Source organism: Protopterus annectens, chromosome 7.part0 (assembly GCF_019279795.1).
Source record: "Protopterus annectens isolate FY-2018-M chromosome 7.part0, PAN1.0, whole genome shotgun sequence".
Classification (NCBI taxonomy): Eukaryota; Metazoa; Chordata; order Ceratodontiformes; family Protopteridae; genus Protopterus; species Protopterus annectens.
Window position 1 is genome coordinate 622,675,300 of NC_056739.1, and position 16,036 is coordinate 622,691,335.

At 37.2% G+C, this 16,036-nt stretch overlaps 1 protein-coding gene across 1 annotated transcript in view; it reads right to left on the reverse strand.

Annotated features, from left to right (window-relative positions):
- The window catches only part of VPS13C (vacuolar protein sorting 13 homolog C), a 6,956,796-nt gene that overhangs the window by 3,401,379 nt on the left and 3,539,381 nt on the right, over positions 1-16,036 (reverse strand). The window contains exon 39 of the mRNA XM_044076309.1: positions 7,146-7,302. Within this exon, the coding sequence (XP_043932244.1) occupies positions 7,146-7,302 (157 nt within the window). The remainder of the gene's footprint in view (positions 1-7,145; positions 7,303-16,036) is intronic.

Consider the following 16,036-nt stretch of genomic DNA (forward strand, 5'->3'; position numbering starts at 1 on the left):
CAGTTTACTCACAAACAATAAACATATTGTCAGTATTAAACAAAACAAGGAAACCAATCATCATACCCAAACAAATTAGTTATTTGCTTTACACCATAATAACTTTGAAATGCAAAAACCGAAAGTTTATACACCCGACCTTCAATTACAGTCCCTTGTATGGCTGCATACACATCAGATGCTTGCTTAAAATCAAGAGAGTGAACAAATAAATAATGACCTAAAATTTCTCACAACAGCAAGGTGGAATACACCATGTTGTTCTGCTCAATGTACTAACATGCCCTCCCAACCTCTTAACACAAGAGCAGGCAAACAACCAAAATATTGGTCTTAAACACTTAAAAAGTTGGTAGGATAGTAGGTTTTGGTTTAGCAAATATTTTCTGATGGGATACATACATCTCAACCTCTTAGCACTAGAAATCTATACAAGAACAAAAATAATTGGGGGGGGGGGCCAAAAATAAGGACAGATTTTAAATATCACTCTAATAAACTTAGAAAGCTACTAGAATATCCAGATTTGTGTTAGCATACATTTTCTGAAGGATAAAGTCTGAAACTCAAATGAATGTCATTATTTAAGGACTTCAATCCTCAATGATTTGAAATAAAACAACAAATTTTTGGAGAAAAGTACAGTTGTGTACACTTACCATAAATGTAGATGTTCGAGTGTCTTCACTGTTGCAGTCATGACTGTAGGGTTCTCCACTGCCGGCAGGCAGTCCTCGGTCGGCCAGAATCCCAAAGTCTGGGTCCGGCATCGGCTGTTCAACCATGCTCCCTGACGTCAGAGCGCCAGGAGTACAAAGCTGACGGCCAACGCCATGTTCTCCAGTTTTTCTTGCCCCAGATGTCAGGAGTCCCAAAATGAGTAAGGTCCCATATCCTTTGCAAATACACCTCAGAAGAATGGTGAAAAAAGGAACCACACAAAAGTAAAAATAAGAGGGGACAGGAGGGAGGGAAACCCAGACTGCAACAGTGAAGACACTCTAACATCTACATTTATGGTAAGTGTACACAACTGTACTATGTTCATCGTGTTTCATTGTTGCAGTCATGACTGTAGGGTAGAATCCCAAAGCAGAATGAAAGGGAGGTGGTCATAAAGTAGAAGGGGCGGCTAAAAGGCCCTGCAAGACTGCAGAAGCAAAGCCTGCCCTAGACTTAGAGTAGAGTGGTAGATTGTAGTGCTTTGAAAAAGTATGCACTGAACTCCAAGTTGCAGCTTCCAAAATGTCTTTGGTAGGAACTCCCCTGAGGAAGGCAGCTGAAGTGGCAGCAGCTCTGGTGGAATGAGTCCATATACTCCCTGGGATTTGCTTTCCATGGTGTAAATAACAAAATCTGATTCCATGAGCAATCCATTTAGAAATGGTCTGTTTTGAAATGGCTTTACCTTGGGAACTTGAAGCATAACAAACAAACAATTGCTCTGATTTTCTGATGTCCTTGGTTCTGTCCAGGTAAAAACGTAGTTGTCTGTGTACATCCAAGGAATGTAAGATCCTTTCCCCTTTATTTTGAGGAGTGGGGAAAAAAGTTGGCAAGTGGATAGTTTGATTTAAAGCCACTTTGGAAATCACCTTAGGCATGAATGTAGGATTAGTCCTCAAAGACACCGTCTTGATGAAAAATAATATAAGGTTCCACAGCCATAAGAGCTTGCAACTCTGAAACTCTCCTGGCAGAGGTCAGAGCTAACAGGATGGCTGTTTTCCAAGATAAAAACTTGATGTCAGAAGAGGCAGCAGGCTCAAAAGGAGGTAAGGTGAGCTTTTCCAAAACATAGTTGAGATCCCAAGCAGGAATGGGAGGAGATCTAGGAGGTCTTAAGTTCTTAGCTCCTCTGAGAAACTGTCTCGTGAGCTGGTGGGAAAAGATTGGAGGGCCTGTATTATAATGAGCTGAAATAGCAGAGGCATGTATCTTAATGGAAGAGAAAGAGAGACCCTTATGTAAGAGATCTGTCAGGTAAAGTAAAATCAAAGGAATGTTAAGAAGAAGAGGATCAGAATCCTGAGCCTTCATCCAGGAACAAAATCTTTTCCATTTTCCTGCATAAGATTTTCTAGTGCTAGGACGTCTGGCTTCTAAAATGACATCCATAACCTGCTTGGGTAGGAGAGAAGGAATCAAAGACCCTGGATTAACCGGGCCGCCAGGCTGAGAGTTCTGACATGGGAGTGTAGAACCTGACCCTGATGTTGGGACAGAAGGTTCGGAGTCTGTGGTAAAACCCAAGGGGGCTCCAGACATAGGTTTTTCAGAGTAGGGTACCAAAACTGTCGAGGCCAATTTGGGGCCAGCAAGATTATCATCTTGGGCTTGTCCTGTTTGATCTTTAATAATACCAGTGGAAGAAGAGGAAGAGGCGGAAAGGCATATCCCAAGAGGTTTCTCCAACTGAATGATAGTGCATCCACTTTCCAAGCTTGTTCGTGGAAAGTCCTGGTGCAAAAATTCTGTAGTTGATGATTGAGATGGGATGCAAAGAGGTCTATGTGAGGACATCCCCAGACTGCTGTTATCATCCTGAATATTTCGGTGTCCAGCATCCATTCGTGTGGATCCGAAAGGTTTCTGCTCAGACTGTCTGCCAGGAAGTTTTGCTTCCCTGGTAGAAACTGAGCTTGAAGGTCCAGATTGCAAGCTAGAGCTGTGTTCCATAGATCCATGGCTAGTCTGCAAAGGGGGTAGGAATGAGATCCCCCTTGCTTGTTTATGTACCACATAACTGTGGTGTTGTCTGTCCATATCAGTAGTTGTCCTGGTTGTAGAAGATTCCTGAAGGCCATTACAGCTTTCTGAATGGCTAACATTTCCTTTAAATTGATATGCAGGTGCTTCTGATCCTTTGTCCAAAGGCCCTGCAGACAGTTGCCCTGAAAATGGGCTCCCCATGCATAATCCGAGGCATCCATGGTTAGTATCAGAGTGGCAGGAGGCAGACAGAAGGGTTTTCCGTTGTTTAGAGTACATGCCTTGGACCACCAAAGGAATTCCTTTTGAAGACAAGGCAGGATGGAGATCAGTATGTCTAAACTGTGGCAATGCTGAGACCATACACTTTTTAGGCACCACTGTATTTTCCTCATGTGTAGTCTTGCATATGGTATGAAAAGGATGCAGGAGGCCATGTAACCCAAAGCCTGCAGGAATCTCCTTGCAGATAGGCGAGTTAAAGTTGCCAAGGTTTTCAAAGTTGAAGCCAGCTGAAACTGTTTTTCGTATGCCAGAAATGCCATCTGGGTTGTTGTGTTTAAAGCACCCAGAAAAATTATCTGTTGTGAGGGTGTCAAATTTGACTTTTTTATGTTTACAGTGAATCCCAGGAACTTGAGAAGATCCTGAACAAACTGCAGATGCTGGAGTAAGACCTCCTTGCTGTCTGCCTGAATAAGACAGTCGTCCAGATAAGGGTAAATTTGAATTCCCTTGAGTCTGCAGTAAGCTACTACTGGAGCCAGGCATTTGGAGAAGACCCTGGGCGCAGTAGACAATCCAAAGGGCAGCGCAGAGAATTGAAAGTGCCTCGATCCGGCCTTGAACCTGAGGTATTTTCTGCGTTCCTGGCTGATAGGAATATGTAAATATGCCTCCTTTAAATCCAAAGTTACAATCCATGCATTTTTGGACAGCATTGGATGTAGTTGCTGTAGAGTAAGCATCTTGAATTTCGGAATCTCTAGAAAGGTGTTCAAGACTGACAGATCCACAATGGGTCTCCATGAATTTTGCTTCCTGGGGACTAGAAAGAGCCTTGAGTAAAAACCTTGTCCCATCTCTGAAAGTGGAACTAGTTCTATGGCTTTCATAGCCAAAAGAGCTTCCACCTGGTTTAAGGCCTCTGTCCATTGATGTTTTGGAAGATCTGGCCATCCGCTTGGCCTTGGTAGGGTATGAAAATGGAATTTGTAACCTCTTGAAACCACATCTAGAACCCACTTGTCTTGGGTTATACGAGTCCAATTTCGGTGAAAAAGAGAAAGTTTTCCTCCGAGAGGGGCTTCCAGGCAAGAAGTTCCTGCAGCCCAACAGAGGGAGTCATTGAGCCTGTTTTCTATGAGCTTGCGATCTGTCCTCTCCTCCCCTAGGGGTGGAAGCAGTCCACTGTCTTGGTCTATAAGAGGCTGGAGTTTGAGGCCTTCCTCGGGAGTGTCTGTATCTACCTCTCTGAGGCCTGTATGAATTGGGAAAGGACCAATGTTTTGTAGGCCAATTCCTGCTAAATCTGGGTGGCTGTACTTGTGAGAAATCTTTAACTGTTTGCATGGATTTCGTCTTGTCCTCCATCTTTTTAATCACCTCTTCAGCTTTAGATCCAAACAAAACATTATGCTGAATAGGAGCATCCAATAATTTAGCTTTTACTTGTTCTGGCAAATTTTGTTCCTTTAACCATGCATGCCTTCCAATTACTGTGCCAGAGGCAGAAGCCCTACAAGAAGCCTCCAAGGCATCAAATCCACAGTGTAAACCATGCTTCCCAACTTGTTCAGTGGCATGCATTAAGTCATGTAATTCCTTATCATCTGCACAGGCGGAAATGGAAGTAAGCTTTTGTTTTGAAACAGACAAGAGAAATTGCCGGTATTTCATCATATGAAACTGACAGTTTAAAGCCCTAATAGATAAAGTAGCAGAAGTGTACACTTTTTTGCCTCATCTTTCTAAAGATCTAGAATCCTTCTCAGTGGGAATGGGGTTTTTAGCAGAAGCGGCCTTAACTCCCTTAGGACCCTGAGAAATGGTTTCAGGGTCAGCAGTAGTTCTTGTATAAAAACTGGTGGGAATCAGGAACCCTGTAATATCTGTCAGGCTTAACAGGAGCAGGAGGAAAAGAGTCAGGGGTTAAGTTAGCCTCCGAAAAAGCATCATCCACAATATCCAAAATAGGAGAAATAGCCAGGGGTCTATGTTGGGGAAAAAGAAGAAAATCCCTTAGTCTTTTCTTAGATTCCGAATACTCCTGTCCTTCCCAGTGGAAATGTTCCCTCATTTCATGCAAAGTTTCCCCAAAAGAGAAATCCTCAGGGGGAGAAGCTGAAGGAATGGATTCCTCAGCATCAGAATCCTCATAAGGAGGGAAAGAATATTCCTGGTCAGAAGAAGAAACTGAAGAAACAGAAGCCTGATCAGAGGAGTCATAATAAACTTCCTGCCTTGGCCTTTTATCTGGAGGGGGATGTGAACCCCTAATCATAGTAAGTAAATCCTCCGCCATCTTTAGTAACTGTTTCTGTGACTTGGGAGCAGGATCAGAAGAGGCCTGCGTTGCAGTCTTTGATTTGGAAGGAGTCTTTGCCTTTGTCTTTGGCTTTGCCTTTATTAGAAGCTGAGTAGGCCTGAAAACCCCTTCGGAAGCCGGTACCTGCACAGCGGCTCTGGACCCATCCGAAGGAGCATTGTCCGAAGGTCCTGCAATAGAAATATTCAAAGGCCTAGTTGGCTCCTCGTTGGAGTCCGTTTCGGCCATCGGTTCCGAAATGGCCGACGACAGGGGCTGCAAAAGCGCATCACTGACGACGGCTGAATCTGAAGCTGGCTCTGCTTGTGCGATATTGTCAGATTTGGACCTCGGAGACCTGTCCTTGTCCTTGCGTCGTTTGTGAACTCCGGTAGCTGGAACTGTATCCGATGACATTTTGTAATTAAAACGCCTACCGAAGTAATGAAATGCAAAATCGTACCTTCGTTTAATTGTACGTTGATTGAATCTAGCACAAAACCGACAACTAGCTACGTCGTGGTCAGGGCCTAAGCAAGGAATACAGTAAGAATGAAAATCCTTATGAGGTATTTGCTTCCCACATGAAATGCAATTATTAACTTTTTCTGACATCGGACTGGAGCAAGAAAAAAGTTTCCCCAACGGGGTACTTAGCTTTGAGTAGGTGAAGAAAGTCTTCGGACTGAAGTTTATTCAGAAAAGATTGTCAGGAGTCAGCCGACCGGCACTTGCGAACTGCTATCACCGCACGGCAAGAAAGACTGGAGAACATGGCGTCGGCTGTCAGCTTTGTACTCCTGGCGCTCTGACGTCAGGGAGCATGGTTGAACAGCCGCCGCCGGACCCAGACTTTGGGATTCTGGCCGACCGAGGACTGCCTGCCGGCAGGGGAGTACCCTACAGTCATGACTGCAACAGTGAAACACAATGAACATCAGATCTAAAACATGAGGCAAAAACTCTAGACATTCTGCGAAAATCTAGGGAGCTGAGATCTATGATGGGTTATGAAGTCAGAAACACTAATGTTTATCATTTAGTGACTACAGTCCATAACACTAACAGAAAGCAGCAAATTCAACAAGGAACAGACCACAAATATGAGAAAAAATCCATTTTAACTTCCCTCTGCCCTCTGAACTAAACTCAAGAAAAAAAAAATTAGAAACAGATTTAAATATTTTTCTCATATACTTGAACAACAAAAGCTTTGCATTAACGAGCATTTAAGTCACATGCTTGACTAACAACTGCAATGCATGACAACTTGCCAGAAACACACACACACCAACCAAACTTTTGCCTGGAGCTACTTCTAAAAACCAAGACTGCTATAAGCTTACTCAAAGGGTCTGCTTTATATCAACTTTCCTGTCTGCAGATCTGGGCACTACACTGTACTTTCAGTGAAAAGACTGTGCTGTTAGATCCTCCACCTTCATTATTTTCTAGGTTGAAAAAAGACTGCACTTTCTGTGTGGCTGGGAAGTCTCTCTCATTGACTATTTCTCTCTCTCTCTGGCAAAGGACTCAGAAGTCTGAGAAGAGAATCGCTCTTGTACACTTTTCATATTGCTGAAAGGCTGGGAGTTTTTTTTTCTTCAATGTGAAGATCTCCTTGGCTGCAAATTTGACAAGTGCACGGCCTTATTGTATCTAATCAGACCAATCAGCCTAAGGAACTACTGCCCTTGCACAAATGAGCCTTTACAACGTTTTCTTATAAAGGAAACATTTTAATCAATGCAGTGTTAACACATGTAACAGTTTATGTTCTTGAAGGTGCTAAATTAAGCACAGTTCTGTAACCTTTAATCAATAAATACAGGAAAATATGTTATTCAGTAGTTTCACCAATGACAGATCACTTTCAGACTTCTAAAACCTGCTTCCCAACTCTTACCTGTGAATTCAAAACATGTCATACTAATTTTTTTCAGATGAGATTTCGAATGCATATCATAGCTTTTAATTATGGTCTCTGTTCCAATGTCACTGATGCTTAACACAAAGCAAGGAGAATGTTCGTGCTTGACTGGTTTAGTTAATGTCATCACAACCTAAAACAACACAAAGCATTTTAGTTCAAGTAATTAGATGAAACAGGTAATAAACAACATTACAAAAACTATTTATTTATTTGTCTTTATTTACAGGGAAAGCCTGACTGGGTAATAACCATTTTCAGTGGAGGCTGGGGAAAAAAGCTCCATTAGCTTACACTGAATTATACTAAGTTACAGTCAAACACAGAGTACTTACATTTATACATGCAAACTATGCCACTGAAATGTCTACTACAGAAGCTTTTATACAGGCTTTCTTTAATTTGAAATGAAATGCAACATGATCTTTGATGCATCTTTTGAGAGGTAAAGGAAAGAATGATGAACACTGTAATCAGGTGTCAAAAGGAGAAAATGTGTAACTATGGTATATCTGTACTAAGCCGAAGGCTGGCTTACTTAGGTGCACACTGCCAGGACAAACGAAGAGTAGTCCATGCAACTAAACTGGTACATACCCACAGACACAAAGAAAATACAAGCTACTGCTAATAAAATCTGCAGATTTGTAATGCTAGTCAACTCACATACCCATTGCTACCAACTTTTAAAAAGTTCAATTTGCTTCCAGTCACCCAAAAAAAAAACAACCTTTCTGCTAGATTCCCAGATCTTCAAAATATTAAAAATGGGACACTACGCACCACTTAAGTCAAAACTTCAAATCACTGAGTGAGAAGTCAATAAGAAGGCCTATTACTGGTCAGACTCTCCTTCACAACATTAACAGGTGAAAAAGCTTTCTTTTAGATAGGCTGAGCAATACGGAGTCAACTCCCTGTACAGGTGAGACAGCAGAGCAACTAGAGTGTTTCAAAACCAAATTAAAAGAACACCAAATGTTTGTATTTTCAGGACAATGGTCAATGTTACACATCATGTGTAAACTGATCTTACTTTGCTTACTGATTGTAATATTCCTGTAATACACCTGGAGCTGTTCTTCCTTGGCCTCTGCTGAAAATGGACGCCTACTAGTCAAACTTTCCCAGTAATCAAATGTCAATAAATGTGGGGGGGGGGGGGGGGCTGAATGGCTATCTGAAGGCAGCAAATTTTTGGAGCTCCATAAACTAGTATTAAATTCAGGAAATTATATTATCTATTTCCAACAAAACTACCACAAATATTTAGTTAATAGTCTAAAGTAACTAAATACAAATTTTGGTGGATTTTTACAATAAACTTCCTGTCAAATTACTCAGGAGTCTATACACAGCAACTGGAGAGATGAGTAACCTGAAGAATTCTCACTCTGATCTGACACTAAAAAAGAACTACAACTGGTGACTACCACCTTACAAGAATTATCAACAAAAATGGATTATTTTAAGGTTAATCTACAAAATCTAAAAGAGAACTCTCAGAAACAAACAGAAGTCTTCAAAGAAATACTTCAGCAGCATTAGTCAAAGATAACAACCACTGAAATTTCTTTGTCTGACATTGACGGAAGGCTTAAGGAAGAGGAAACACAAACACAGTTTCTCCTGAAGCAAAATACCTGGCTCTCTAGCAAAGTAGATGACCTAGAGAATAGGGAAAGAAGGTTAAACGTCAGGATTTTCGGTTTACCTGAAAAAACAGAAGGAGGGGACATTATATCTTTCTTAAACTCATGGATTCCAGAAGTCCTAAATCTTAAAGAAGGCTTTCCTTAGGCACAGAAAGGGCACATCGTGCTTTGGGAAATAAAACTTCAGCATCAACCTCTGTGCCAGCAAGATCAATTATAGTAACATTTTTATAGACTTCATCTGAAAATCTTTCTTTAGTATGAATATAAATGCCTACTATCATAATTACAGTAATGGTTATATATATGTTATGGATTAATTTATGCAGTCTTTTTTACCTTAATGAATATTTACAACTGTACGTTAATTTGTTACAGGAAATTATAATCATCAGAAATATGTGTTAGTTGTTGCAAGCTTGTGTGACTAAGGCTTTAAATAATTTGTGTGTTTTAACAAGACTATTATATCTAATATGGAAAAGTATGCTGATACAAACAAACTGAGTAAGTTTAATATTCATTATAATAGAATTTTATGTTTATATGCTTGGATAGTAATGATATAATCATTATTGTATATAAATAATTACTTCTGCTTCTGAATGTTTAAAAGCACATAATAGTAATTCTATTAGACTCCTTTAATAACTAAGAATGTATATATGGAGCTCAAGTGAATGGAAAAAGGAAGCTAGAGAGAGTTGATCAGCTGTACCTATCTGTTGGACTAGGAATGTATTCCATTCCATGGTGGGTAAGGTTTAACGTTCAAACTAGTTCAATGTTAATTTTTACTTTAGTTTTTAAGTCATTAATTAATTTCACCAAGCCTGAACAATACTTGTTGATTACTTTACTGATAACATGCTACACTGAGATACCTGAATACTTGCACATTAATATTTTTTTAATATATATATGGAGAGGATGGTTCCAGATAAATATAACGACACTTCAAATATTTCTTCAAAATAACTTGGCATGGATCGCTCTTTACTATCTTTAAACATTAATGGCCTAAATAGTCCAAATAAACAATCTAACTTAAGATATTTAAAGTTAAATAGGCCCCAAATATATATATTTTTTACAGGAAACTCATTACAAAAACAATAATAATTTCATTTGGAACCCAAGTGATTACACAACCTTAGAATGCTCTAAGTTAAAATCTAAGACAAGGGGAGTAATAATTTTATGGAGAAAAAATTCCTTAAACCCTGAAATATATATAAATATGTAGATAATGATGGACGTATAGCTACAGTCACATTGAAGTCTAATAACAGGTTGTGGACATTAGTAAACTTATACTGGTTTCCTGGTATTGGTTAAACATTTAGACCAAATCATATATATTTTAATTTATTACTAATACTTCTGAAGCTACTAATAAAAAACTCCACGTTTAACAGCTACTGCATAACTACTAAAAAGATGGACTGAGTCTTTAAAATTGAAAGATACATTTAAGGCTATTAAAAATAACTCCTTGCTATTTTCCCATCAAGTTAACAGATTTGGCACTCAAACCAGAATAAACTATACATATCTCAAGATCTTCAAACCAAAATTGCTTCTTTCTCAATAATCTCATGTCCTCTATCAGATCACAATTCATTAGTTCTAAAATTGCAATTAGATTTTAAACCACTAACATTCCTTTCTAGAATTCCCTTGTACATTACAAAAATCAAAGAATTTAAGCAATAGTTAGTGAATGAACTTAATTTCTTTTTAGATATAAATTATAACTCAGAAGTAAATATAGTAATGGTTTGGGATTCACTAAAGGCTTATATTTATTGGAAAGCGATTGGCTGGTATAAAAATAGACTCAGAGAATGGGAATCAAAACTACAAGAACTACAAAGGAAACTCACATTATATAAATCCAAAAAGTACTTTAATTCAATTGAGAATAAAAAGACAGAAGAATTAAACAAAAGATATAACAAAATATTAAATCATAAAACTAATTTAGCCATGGAAAGGTTAAAAATAAATTCTTATGCTACTTCTCCAAAACACTTACATAATCTGTCTGTTAAAGTTAAAATGTAATCTAAAGCTAACTCTATTGTTAATATTCTACATGAAAAGCGCAAGACGGTTTTGGAAATAGGAGATATATTAGACACTTTCAAGTGCCATTATAGAAATCATTATAAAGATAAGCATAATACAGTAGATAATTTCAATTAAGAAAATATGATCTCTAATATTCAATCAATCCCTGAAAGCTTACAAAGGAACCTACAAAAGCCTATTACATACAGAGGTTATGGATAAAAGCAAAGAAAGTAAATCTGGTAAATCTCCTGTAATCGATGGTTTAATCTCAGAAATTTACAAATTATTTCCCAAAAATATAATCTCTTTGCTACATAAAACATTAATTAAAATTCAAACTCATGCCACTATTCCCCCTTCATGGAAATACTCTTTAATAATACACATTTTAAAAGATAACAAGGACGCTAGCCACTGTAGTTCATATAGGCCAATTTCACTACTAAATAATGACTATAAAATATTTATGTCCATCCTGGTAAATAGAATAAAAAATCAATTGTATGAAATAATCAACAACGACCAAACTGGATTTATTCAAAATAGACATGCACACGACAATATTAAAAGAATATTGACTTTAATTATTTAAAGAAAATATATAAGCCTTGATAATATGACTTGATATTGAAAAAGCATTTGATTCCTTAAATTGAGACTATTTAATTAAAATTCTAGAAGCGTATGCTTTTCCTCTCCCCTTTATTGCATTTATTAAAAAAGTTTATGAAAATAACTTAGCCTACGTTAAAATAGGACCCTTTACTTCAGAGGCTATACAAGTTATGAGAGGTACTAAACAGGGATGCCCAATGTCAGCCATTTTATTTGCATTGGCTATATTAATACGAAATAATCCAAAGATAAAAGGATTAAATATATTTGACCAATATAACTCTAAGATCATGCTCTTTGCTGACTATGTATTTCTTACTCTATTGAATTCAAAAGATGTTTTAGATGAACTAGATATTTTGATAGAGAATTTTTATAAGATCTCAGGTCTTCGCTGCAATAACCAAAATCTAAATATTTATTATTAAACAAAAAAACGGACATACAAGTAGACAAGAATAACATCATAGGAGAACAAGTCACAACAATAAAATACCTGGGGATAGATTTGTGTGAGAATATGCAAGATATAATGAAATTTAATTATAAAAGGGTTATCAATACAATAGATTCTATAGTGAACAAATATAACAACGTATTCAATAGTATTTGAAGACAGACTACAGCTGATTAACATGCTTCTTCTTCATAAAATTTTGTATACAGTACAAGCTACTTTGTTAGTTCCTGAGAAAACCTATCTTAAGAAAATAACATCGATACTACTAAGATTCTTATGGTATCCTAAAAGAAACAAAATTGCATATACACATCATATCAGACAATGGGATCAGGGAGGAATACATTTTCCGGACATTGAATCCTATTTAAGAGCTACATTACTTAAAAACGGTGACTGAATGGATTAACCCTAGTTATAAATCCAACTGGAAGTTATTACATATAACTATAGTATTAAATGAAAACAAACTACTTAAAATACTATTACTATAGATAAGAATAATATATTATGGTATTCACTGTGTTTAAATCTACAATATAATATAACTAAACTAACTAGGTCAGATTTAATAAATCATTTATTTGATCACTTTAGGAAGTTTATAAATATGAATATGGAATTACAGCTCTGGTTCACAACATTAATTCCTTTCAGTATTACTAAAAACTTTTCAGATAGAATTCATAGGGACATATTCATGTCTTAGGAAAAGAAAAAAACTAATTTGTTGGTTCCACTGCATAAAAAATGAAAATGTTTTGGATTTATAATATATGATGTCAGCTTATAAATTAAATTCTCATGAATGGTTAATACTTCAGAACATATGGACATTCTCCAAGGATCTATGTAGGATAATAAATAATTCTTCATTCTCAACTCCACCTAAATTTATAAGTAGACTATTTGAAATTATATATAATGAGAATATGAAGAATGGAACCTCTTACTTACATAATTTAATAAAAAACTACAACACATTACTCAAAACATCATACTGGCAATTTATTACTAAAGGATATTCGATTCAATTAACACCTGAAAATAAATCAAACATACTGCTCTCAGTAAAATTAACCTCTTGATCTCATTATTGGAGAATATTTACCTGGAAATTCCTCCACAGATCCTTCTTAACTCCTGATAAAATTTCAAAAAATTCAATCCTCCTAGTAATGGATTATGCTGGAGATGTCAACAGTATGATAAAGCTGATTGGTCTCATATTTTCTAAGAATGTATAAAAATTACACCCTTTTGGGAAATTATTAATAATTTATGCAGGCGATCTATACAGATAATTTTGTCATGACCAAAGCTTTAATATTGCTGAATATGACTGAAGGTGTTTTTTTAAAACAGAACTAACCTCTACGTTCTATGGACAATACTAACTATAGCTAGGAAATGCATAAATAAGAGGTGGAAGTCTATCACAGTACCTAGTAGAGAAGAATGTCTATGTTTATTGAAGAAGACGGCTTTAATAGAAGTCAAAACCAAAGAATTAAGAATGTTTCCTATGCCATTAACTAATAATCCTTAGGAAAAAGTTTTGTCATTGATTGACACGTTACAAATGGACCTAACCTCCCTCTTGAAACAATCGCTTAAGTTAAATTTAATTATTTTTGTATAACTTATCATTCATTTACACGTCAGGCTGAATGTAAATTTGTATATAGTTAATTCTTTAACTAGTATGATAGTATATTGTAATAAGTATTTATTTATGTCTTAATCAAAATAAAAATTATCCGAGTAAAAAAAATGTCAAATAAATATTCAAATTGTTACATCAATTATAAGAACTGTAAATATGTGTTTATGTATAAATTAAATTCTGGGTGCTTTTAAACTTCAGCTGTTTATTTACTCTGCCTGTTGGGTCTGGCCATGACAGAAAAGGGACGGTCAAACAATCTACTTACCCAATTACCAAACTATTTACATAAATAAACTGATAGAAATGGTCCTTGGGCAAATTAAATTTCCCAGTAAACAATAAATAAATCAAATACAGATTTCTGGGCAGACTATATGAGAAGATGCCTTTCTATTCCTTTTGTATGTCTGCACTGGCTGTAGTAGGAATTTAAAATAAATCACAGTTTAGGGCACTACATAGCATTAGCGCTGAAGATGTGTCATTCTGCTATTCACAAATGACACTGTTTGACAGCTGTGCTCAAGAATTCACTTGGTGCTAGGACATGAGGAAGCTACACCGAATCAGTGTTGGGGGTGCCTTTGTCAGCTAGAGAAATGGTGTTTGAAAACAAATCTCACTGACTGCTTGTGTTTAATGTTATACACCTACTGCCTTTAAGGATTAAAATGGTTTTAGCTGTAATGGCTACTAAACAGTGTATGTTTAAACACTGAAAAACTTCCACTTTACTTGATTTTCTATTAATCAGGCCGTGTACTAAATTCACTATTCATAAGTGCAGCTAATTCAACAACAGAGAGTTACAATTTCTAGCTGATTTTTTTGGGTGCATTAGATGTTTTGTCTTTTCAAATGCATGATGGGCTTTTTTCTAATTCCTCTTTCGTCTCAATGGGTATCTTTTTATTTTTCTCTGTTCCATTCTCTACTTGTTTGTGGTAAAATGTGTTTTAGATCAACTAAGAAAAGATAAAAAATCTGAACTTCTTCACAGGTTTAGTTTGTATGCACTTATGTTCCACAGAAAACATGTTTGCATCTCCTAATACAAACTATATGAACTAAGGAAGGGCTGGAATATGTTACTGTACAAAGCAGAAAACTGCCAGGTAAATACAACCCTTTGGCTTACAGCAAAGAAAAGGAATAAAACTCAACATCTTTAAATCAGAGGTCTTAGTTCTGTCCTAGAAAAACAGGCCTGTTGTTTGTATTAGAGGGGCTGTGGCTACCACAGTCGGGACAGCTGAAGTGCCTTTGGAACGTGCTTACAAGTGAAGGGATGCGGGATCGGGAGACTAAGCAAAGGTTGCAGTCAGAGGTAACTGGACCTCATGACCGGAGGATGTGTGCAGAGGTAACCAGAATACATGAACAGAGGATGTGTGCAGAACTGACAGGACTGCACAACCTAAGAATGCATGTAGAGGTGGCCAGGCTACATGACCAGGAGGTGTCTGCAGGCATCCCCTGGTTGTGCAGTCCTGTTACTTCTGCAAGTATCCCCTGGCTAGACTGCATGACCAGAGGATAACAGCAGAGGTGACAGGACTGCACATCCAGGGGATATGTGCAAAGGACACAGGATTTGTGCAGAGCAGACAAGACTGCAGGCAGTGTACTGGACTCTGGTGATAAGATGAAGCTCTCATTTTACTGGTTAGTCTAAGATGCCCTCCCTTCATCTGTGGGCATGAGCTTTGAGTAGTGAAGAAAAAGATGACATTAAAGATACAAGTGGCACAGTCATAGGGTTCTCTCTCAACGAAAGTGAAGAATATCACAGTCTATGAAGATATTAAAGTTATGCTTTCTCTGTGTAGAGAGTAGTCAGTTAAGATGGTCTGGGCACAAATTCACAGATGTCACATGGAAAGTGTACCTAACATGGGCCCTTGGGAAGAGACCCTGTTTTGAGTGATTATATTCTCAACTTGCCATGGGATACCACAGGATGAAAAGGAAGTCTGCTGTACTTGCTAAGTAAAATAGATTGATAAAATGATTTAGAATGATGCACATGAGACTTGATTTTATCAAAAATGCTTAATGTAAAACCTTATTGTGGATCTGGACCTGTTCTCTGCTTTATCTTAAGCAGCTGAAATATTCCTTCACTTGCAATATAAAGCAGCATTTAATGCTTATTTCATTATATCTTTACATTATTCAAAGCTGCTATTTGCATATACACGCATATGTCTACATGTCTGTGTCTGCGGGATATATAATTTGAGTTACTGCTTGAGTGCACGGCTATTATAGGTAGGCCATATTTAAGAGTCGGGATAAGTATATTCCTAGCTACTGCAGTATGAGCTGAGTGGGGAAGCAGGTGAGGGATCTTGCAGCAAAGTTTGAGATGGTATTTGTTATCTGTATGTTT